General features: G+C 34.9%; 1 protein-coding gene across 1 annotated transcript in view; it reads right to left on the minus strand.

The window, feature by feature from the left end:
- Nucleotides 1-9,111, minus strand: part of LOC149559540 (tudor domain protein (DUF1767)) — a 32,797-nt gene extending 23,686 nt beyond the window's left edge. Inside the window, exon 1 of the mRNA XM_089833431.1 lies at nucleotides 8,542-9,111. Within this exon, the coding sequence (XP_089689557.1) occupies nucleotides 8,542-8,784 (243 nt within the window). The 5' untranslated portion in view covers nucleotides 8,785-9,111. The remainder of the gene's footprint in view (nucleotides 1-8,541) is intronic.
- Between the last annotated feature and the right edge of the window lie 771 nt (nucleotides 9,112-9,882).

Genomic DNA, 9,882 nt, shown 5'->3' on the forward strand with positions numbered 1-9,882 from the left:
GGACAACAGACAGCAACCAGTTCCCTCTAAGTTTCTGTTCCCTGGCTATGTAAATAATGGTCATAAACAGGGAATATATCAGCTAAAATCCGTGGCTTCCTCTGTAAATATAACACCCATGAGAAAGCCCTGTCGATACTTTGCTCGAGGTTACTGCAAATATGGAGGTAACTGCAGATTTTTCCATGGCTACTTGAAGGGCAATAACAATAAGGATGGCTGTTTGTCCTCTTCTAAGAAGAATGGTTCTAGACTTCTAGTGATAAGCATAATCACAGAGGAAATGGTTATATGTCATTATCTGGCCATATAGGTGGTGAAGCTGCTATTGATCATAAACATCGTGCAGACAGTGAAGAACTGCTGCCCAAACTTAGACATTTGACCAATCTGAATTTGAACTGTTTGGAAAGCTATGCATCAATAATGTGTGCCAACGGGATTGGCACTTCAGTCTTGATTCTGAAAAGGGTATTGATGATGGCAGGGATCTTGAAGGAAAATGCTTTTACAGAGCTGAACTGAAAAAGGATGACCCAGGCTGCTACTAGAGTCCCAATAGTGCTGTGGTCTGTAATGCGGAGCAGCAAATGGGCAGTTCAAACTCCTTTGGGAGGGATTCTAAAGAACCATCGCCCTCTAATTATAGAAAACCTTCATGCATAGGGAAAGAAGGCAACGACAATGGGGATGCTGGCGATGAATGAAATACATTGATCCACAAAAAACCCCTTGGGGAGAGTGATTTTGCAGACTCTCTAATGAAACTTGAAGAGCAGCCAGCATTGTTGAATTGGATTTTTCTTAAAAGGCTTAAAGAAATATTTAGTACAGGTGACAATGAAATTGAAATATCAAAACCCAATTTTAAAAACAAATTGGGAAAACTTTTGAGGGAATTCTTGCGGTTTTAACATAATCACATGTGGTTCAGAAATGACTTTAATTGCAGGACCAGACCTCTTGAGGTTTTTGATGGGGCCTTTTTTGTTTCGCAATACCATGTCAGTCAAAGCCATTATTCACCACATTGTTGCTGCATTCATTCATATTGTTGACTCAGACTTTGTGAAACCAGGACAAAAATTGTGTCAATGATTGCTGTATAGAATGGCATAATTGGAATTTTCTGATGTTTACCTATGCAAATATGAATGGGAAAAATGGTGTTTTCATGAAGCATTTAGATGGTGATGCAATAGCAGGATCGTAATCAAGATGTTTTGAAATATACCAGACAGCTGAACTGAAGAATACTGGAGGACAGCTTTTAGGGAGGTTAAGTTATGTTCTAGAAAATCAACAGTACAAATATATGCGATGTTGAAGCAGTTAGGAATGTTTAGTGGGGTGGGGAGGGGAGCGGGCTGAGGTTCAAAATGTCAGAGCAGAAAGAAACTTGCAGAAGTTGACAGTCACTGAATCATAAGATTTTATTGTTCTTTCCGAGATGTTGAGCATCCATATTTAATAATGGAACTTTCACCTGGAGGTGATATGACGAATTTTCAAATGAGGAAAGAGATTTTAACAAAGGAAAATGAACAGATAGTAGATGCTCTGTTCAGTCTTGTAAGAAAGGGAAGCACACAAGTAGGTGATCTTTTGTGTATGTGCTTAAGAGTTCCTTTGTAGATGAAGGAGTTTACGCTGAATCTGCAGAAACTGGAGTAACTGATCGTGGATTTATGGGTGAGTTTGCACCTGTAAACATTTTAATGGAAGATATGCTTGTGTTAGATTGTTTTCAGTCAGACAAAAATTGGAGAAGATTAACTCGCACTGTCCATGAACAGAGCTTGGTGATGTTAAAGTCTTCTCAGGTTCTGGTTGTAATATAACATTAAAGGCAGAAAAGCAGGGATGCTACTGTTCATGGCTGTACCAGTTGGACTTCAAATGGGAGATTGTTGGGTACTTTAAACCCAATGGTCAAAACCTTTCACCTACTCCCACCTCTTCATTTCTTAGTTGTATATGCTTCTCTAAATGGCTGTGTAACATCCTGTTTTTCCCAGTCTTAAATAATGACTATCATATCATTGAACATAGTTTCTTTTTCATATTCATGAGTATGAGAAGGCAGTTATAACAACTATTTAGATGTTCATATGAAAGAGTTTAATGGCTATAGCAGATTGAAGAAGCACTCAATCAACAAATGCAATATATATAACTGCCATCATAACTAACTATTACTATAACAAGCTATTTTTCCATAACAATATAAATACAAATAAAAGATACATTACTTTTCATAATCATATGAAAGACGGTTATAACAACTCCTTCACATATTCAAATGAAAGGGATCAAAGGTTATAATAGATTAACTGAATCCTAGTCAGTTGAAAAGAGAGTAACTACTTTAACCATATTAACCAACTAAACATATCTTCAGACTTCAACTGAACTTGAAAGAACATAAAGGTAAAATACCTATTAAAAGAAGATAACTTGAATGCAGATCATATCTCTATCTTGTACAAGTGTTGGCGTCTGGTGGAGAGGAGAAGCATAGTTAAAGGCTTAACCTCTCAACCGCGGACCCTTAAATATCCCCACACAATCTTAACTGAGAAAGGCCCTCTCTACCCGGAATTAGGCATGGGACACCCTTGTCCTGCCACTGAGTATACTAGTGTTAGGGTGTCAGCTAGGCAGCCAAGTAGGCTATGGAGTCCTTCCCATCAGCCCATCTATCCAACTACTAGCAACCATGACCTCTAGTCATCACAGCAGCAAGCATGCCACTAAACATACCACTCAACTTGACAACAAGAATAGTACCATTTGATCACCATGAGCTGATTCAGTCTATATTTATTTGTTTAAGTCCAACTATTTATTTCATTTCTAATTTCTTCTCATCTTGCAGGTATAACCCACTAATTATTTGATATCAGCCCACACTCTTCATCTCGACCTTGCTAGTCATCCTCAATGAATCTTAGTGTGGCTATCTATATCCTTGAACAATCTCTATTTATCACAGTCAAATACTTTCTTCCCAGCCTAGGCTTATGACAAACATTTATATAAAAGATTCATGATATTTCACAACACTTCCCCTATCTCTTTGAGTGTGCCTTCTCTTATCTCAGAGGCATATGGAAGATGCCCCTATATAAGTATTGCACAGAAATGGAGATCCTTCCAAATCAAATTTAAGTTCTGAAAAGAATAATCATAACAGTATGCAACAAATAATTCGGACCCTTATGCGTGCTTTATACAAATAGACTTATGTAAACAAGACAATCAATTCGGAGCTAGTTTGTCTGGCTCTATGTATATTATCAATGTTTTCTTCCAGATTTCCAAACAAGAATTTCAAAGCCTTATAATATAACAAAAATGAAAAAAGAAATGTAGAAAGAATGCACGACCTGGTCGAGGTATTATCACCCTCAAGTGCTAGTGAAAACTGGAATGTCTGGTATGGCTCCTTGCTTGTAGGTTCTAGCAATCGTTGGCATAAATAAATTGCAGTTGAGGAACAAAGGTTGTTATGTATGCAATCATAGATACGAACCCATGGCACTATAGGTGCAATTGAAGAAGAGGACAAATGTAATATGGAATGCAATCTCAAGTATGAATTATGGCACTATATGTACAAATCGCAGAAGAGGACAAATGTAATATGGAATGCTATCACAAATAGGGAGCACGACACTATGAATGAAATTTGCAGATGGCAAATGAAATTGCAAACAGCAAATGCAAATGTAATCACTGATATGGAAAGTAATCGCTAGTATGAATGCAGCCGCATATAAGGAGATTGTTTTCTTGTTTCAAGAGCATGCTCAGTTACGAGCAACATAAGGAAAGGTGGCAACATCATGAGTTACGTTCAAGAGCCATTAAAAGGCCAAAAAGACATATGGCTGATTCAACAATAACAACTAGGCCACTAGAAATATAATGGCTCGATGAAAGAATATAGATAAATATGGCCGTTGAAAATATAGAGGGCTAATGACATCAATTAATAGTATTAAAATATTGCCATATGGAAATAATAATAATACATTGACATAGGAGGGAAATAATAATAATAATTATACTCGCTAAGGGCCCGTTTGGCTGCAAGAATTGCTGAATGCCGCATTCATCTATGCTAGAATAAGCTCTCTTCTGGAATTCGTGCATTCTTAAAATAAGTTCTGGAATATCATTTGGACCTATTTGGTTGACTTGGAAGAGGAGTCGAAATATGCATATTCTATGTTTGGTTGCAACAATTGAAATAGGAATTGGAATAAGTTTTGTTTTAAAATTTTAATAACTAAATTATTATTTTTAGTTTGGTAGTATTTAAAATAAACAAGATGTTTTATGTATAAAAATTGGTTTGTTTTTTTTTTTTAAGAAGTCAAATTATTTTAATTAGCCTTTATTTTATTTTTTAAATTGACTTTATAAGTGAATATACCACAACCTTTGAAATTCATCAAAATTCAAAGGGCATATTATATTGTATATTATAAGTTTAATTCTAAATTAAATCAAATTATTTTAATAAGTATAAGATCAAAACTAAAATCATTTAATTTTTAAATATATTAAAGAAAATAAAAAATACAAATAAGTCGAGATCATTAATATGATATTTAAATGATCTTTCAACATAATTTTAAAACATAAGACTAAATACAAGATTTATTTGTAAAGATAGTTTTATGAAAGTTTAGAAAAGATATCAAATCTAATATTAGTCTTTTTTGTCATTTAAAAAAACACATATTAAACGTTAAATAATTTTGACCTAGTTTATATCTTATGATGAACGAAGAAAATAGTCTAAAAATACATTTGAGTGGCAAAATACAATCAAATGGAAAAGTGACAAACCCAACAACCCATCAAACTGGGTTTATTAAAAACTGGAATAAGAATAAGCTATTATTATTCCAACTTTTTTTAGGAATTCCGCTATGCTCATTTTGGGGTCAAACTAGGATAGGCGAATGCTAATTCCAATTTTGTATTTTGCAAAAAACGACAAATTGGCGAATGCGGATATTTAGATTTTCCTATTCTCGCCCAATTCCTATAACCAAACAGGGCCTAAGTTTTATAAATTACAATTGTTCTTAGATCATTCAAGCTCAAGTGAATACTTTTATTCTCTTATTAAATATGTTGACCTGGTTAGCTCATGATGATCACTTGGTATACCCTTGCTTACCTAATCCATTTTCCATTGGCCATGGTGGTTTAGGACTCATACCTGTTAACTCAATGGCAAGCGGTGCCCCATACCCAATTCCCTCTCTAGCAATGCCCCCCACCCCCCCTTCTTCATCGCGTTCTTGCAAAGGAAATGACCATGGTAATAACATATTTCCCAAGTCAGTTTAACAAATTCAAATGCCCATGTCAACTAACCATTTCCAATTCATATGACATCATAACGATTAAGCAGTATTCCTTATTCCAATGAAATCATAACGAATAACCAATACTTCAATTTCAAATGAAACCATAACGAATAGCCAATTTTCACCAATCAATTCATGTTTGCATGAAGTCTCAACAGCTATATAGAATATTTTAAAATAGAGCAAAATAGGGGATGTAACAGGCTGTGTACATGCCATGGATAATTGTATTGCTTAAACATTGACAAGAGTTTTCCCTGCCTTAATAGTGTACATAGGCAAATTTACTGAGCCACTATAAATATTGTGTTTTGTGTTTTGTCTTCTTTAATTGTTGTCTTCTATATGTTCATTAGTTTTTCATCCTAAATCTGAGCTTAACACAATCCTTGAGGGCACTGGTGCACATAAGAAGGTAGTAATGGAAGAATTGCGGAAGAGAACAAGAGTAGACAAGACTGGTGAGTCTGTAAAAATGCCTTGTGCTGGCATATTGTCAAATGGCTTCTCTTATTTCTGGTTCCACCCTCAATGACCCAAATAATTTTGAGTCCAGAGTTCATAGGATGCTACAATTAGAGTACTTTGCAAAGAATGTGAAGTTCTTAATAGAAAAAGATGAAAGGCCAGATGAAAAGTCTGCTGTGAAAGAAGATGAAGGAATAACCAATGAAGTGACATTAAGCATGTCTGGCATGACAAAAGACACAGTTGAGAAAAAAGACCTAGATATCAACCAAGAAGAAGGTCAAGAGGCCAAAGTTGTTCTTCATTCTGCAGATGAGGAAGCACATAGTCAGTTGATTTCATCGTTTGAAGATGAAAGAGGTCAAAGAGTACGAAGTGTGGGATCTCATGAGAAATTGGTAAGTGAGATGTTCGATCTGATTTCAGATACGAAAGACAATAAGATTGACAGAAAAATAGAAAGAAATGGAGAATATAAATGTGAAGTCTGCTGTGAAAGAAGATGAAGGAATAACCAATGATGGGACATTAAATGTGTCGGGCATGATTAAAGACGCAGTTGAGAAAAAAGACACAGATATCAACCAAGAAGAAGGTCAAGAGGCCAAAGTTGTTCTTCACTCTGCAGATGAGGAGGCACATAGTCAGTTGATTTCATCTTTTGAAGATGAAAGAGGTCAAAGAGTACGAAGTGTGGGATCTCACAAGAAATTGGTAATTGAGATGTTGGATTTGCTTTCAGATACAAAAAACAATAAGATTGACAGAAAAATAGAAAGAAATGGAGAATATAAATGTGAAGTGGTGGACATGGAAGGAGTTATTGTTGGGAAGTGTGAAAAACAACTGCAAGCCCGACTTCCCTGTGTTCTATTTTTTCTCGAGGTGCTTAAGGCAAAGTATGATGCCTTGGAGAAGATCCCCTGTGTTTTGTCTCCCTAATGATGGCTCTGTTTGGCATCTCTCTTCCGCACAAGATGGTTTGCTGACCTCAAATCTTTCTGGTCACAGCGTAGGGGATGTTTCACATCTTGCACAAAGGAAATGTTGTGGCATACAAATGAATGGTCAAGACACCATATGCATGCAATGAACTGTGTTAGGAGACTGCATACCTAGGCAATATGCTAAGATCATCTAGCAGACACCAATGCAATTCCTGACAGACTCAAACTGTAATTTGGGTTTTTTATCTGATTTCTCAAACGCAGATTGTTACCATGCGGAAATAGAGGAACTCTCAAATCCTACAGAGATCTCTCAATTCCACATAGAGCCAAGCACATACAGGCTCTGAATGGTAGTTTCGGTGGCAGTTTTGATGCCACAGTCTGTGCTATGAATACAAAACAACACCTAATAATGGGTCTGTCACAGCTCTGCCAGGTTGATATGCAACCGAAACAGAGATTAACTATGGGTTATCACTACATGATGTTATGGTTGGGGATATCGTATACCACAATTTGGTACCTGCACAGGAAGGCTTTGTCAATCTTCCTCCCGATGCCACAAACAAGGTAAATTTCAATTACATTGATCTAGTGCAGGAGATAAATGCAAAGAATCAGGTGGTCATTACTTCCACCAATTTTGTATATAGTATCAATTGGCTATTGGGGCAGTTCTTTCCTAATTTGATAGACATCGAATTGAGAATATTGATGTAAGCAATGGCATCGTTGGGTGTCCAAACCATTGCGAGACAATTTTATAAGGCTGACATGTCTGCCGTAAAACATGGTTTGATTGGAAATTCCAAGTATGAAGCCATTTTTTTGAAAAGCATTTTGACATGCTGCGGTAAAGCTACCAGTTTGCCCTAAAATATGGGTGTCATATTTGTACGGTGAAGCAGTATAAGGGAAAATTTGTAATTTTGTTTCATTTGCTAATAAATTTATGGCAGCAGGCAGTATGGTCGCATTCCAATTTTAAAAGTGGCGTCAGGGTGATTTTGGAGCAGTCTCCCAGCATGGTGGAGAGTGAGCAGGAGAAGATAAATGACCTAGGTAAATTGGAGGAGCTCTATCTTCCATATATTTGGAGGTGTCAATACCAGTGGGATCAGATAAAATTCGATATGTCATTTGAGGACATGGGAAGAATTAGAGGAGAAGATATTTATAATTCTGATGTGACTTGGAGCTGGAACAACGCTTGGTACTGTTGAGATCTTTTCAAAAGCTACTTGTTTTCTGTAATTGAAGAATCTGACCCTGGGATATCTCTGTGTAGCCCATCTCGTAAGATGATTGGACTTCAACTGGGAGATTGTAAAGGTTCTGAAAGCCCAATCATACATTATTTCTTTTACAGACTTCTTGTCAGATTCTACCGTTTCATTTCCCAAAATAAGTTGCATTGGAATATATGGTATTATGAGATTCATGTATTAAAATATGAAAGATAAAGAGCTGTTGTGCGTATTGTAAGAATCAGATTATTATCTGAATAAAGAGAATCCCAGGTCGAGAGTGGATGTAGCCTGTTTACATGTGAACCACTATAAAATTTGTTGTCTTTGGTCTCAGTTTTCTAGTGTGAATGTTGTTTTAATTTTTATTTTTGCATTTCTTTTAAATTTAAAATCAACAATAAATAGAAATGGTTAAATTAGCTTAACAGACGAGATGAATTTGCAGGAAACGGCTATTTGAACTGATAATAAAAATATACGTGCCTGCAAAACCTTTGGACCTTGAAGATGCGATAAGCGTTGCATAGCAGACGCATCCGGCAAGCACTTACCACCAATTGCTTTCAAATCCATGTCCAGGAGTTTGCCCTCAACGAATTTCTCCATTGCCTGTGGATGTTGGTCCATCTCCTGCAACACTTGTTCTACAACACTCAAATCTTTCAGGCACCATCCTCGGGACTTCAGGAACTGAAACACTTTATCTGCCACATCACCCTCCGCCATTTTCAAGTCTGCTTATCAAAGACCTCGTTTCACCAGAACTGGATGGATGGGTAAATACATTGATTTCACTTTGCATGCGTCTGATTCTGATGTGTTCAATTTTTTTTCAAGCAGGTTCGATTTCACAACGTTTGAGATGGTCTGGCTTAGACCCAAATCGGTCCACTTTATACAGAAAAAAGTGTGTCCCAATTTCGATTTTGCGTAGTTGCACCCTATTGACATTGATCTTTACAGTATCGTAAAGAAACGGAAATTTTCACCCGAAGTAAGGAGGTTGTCAATGTCTTGCTAAACTGAAAAATACCAATTTTGTTAAGTGGAAGGAAATTGAAAAGTACATCTACGGTCTATTTATATTAACAAGTGTCACATAGTGATGTGAATATGGTCTACTTATCAAGTGTCACATACTTAGCACTTCCCTTTAGTTTTAATATAAATATAATTTTAATTCTATAAATTCATTATAGTTTATAAAATAAATTAATAAAAATATTTTATATTTTTTTTATAATGATATTAATTTTAAATTTAAATTTAGATTTTATTTATTAATATAATTATTGATATATATTATAAATAAATTATAATATCTTTATAATTATAATATTTCTTAAATGATTATATAATATAAGAAATATTTGTTTTAGTATTTTTAATTGAATGACAAAAAAATATATTATAAAAAAGTAATATTAAAATATAAAAAATATAAACCAACCCATTTACATATATATATATATATATATATATATATATATATATATAAAATGAATCACATTCACTTTAATAAAAATCAATTATACAATGTATCGAATCGAGCTAATATAAGAGCTAAATGAATTCACCCAATCAAATCTTAGCAAAATATTTTCTAAAAATTGTAAAGTTAAAAATCATGCATCTATGTTATTTAACATATTAGTTTTATAACAAAAGTTAAAATCAATTAATTGTGAGTCGAAATTGTAAAGTTAAAAATCATGCATCTATGTTATTTAACATATTAGTTTTATAACAAAAGTTAAAATCAATTAATTGTGAGTCGGCAAGTACTAATAACAAGTGTCACATATGACTTGTATTTATAGTTAC

Source organism: Cupressus sempervirens, chromosome 5 (genome assembly GCF_028749045.1).
Source record: "Cupressus sempervirens isolate cs-2001-9-10 chromosome 5, ASM2874904v1, whole genome shotgun sequence".
NCBI classification, from domain to species: Eukaryota; Viridiplantae; Streptophyta; class Pinopsida; order Cupressales; family Cupressaceae; genus Cupressus; species Cupressus sempervirens.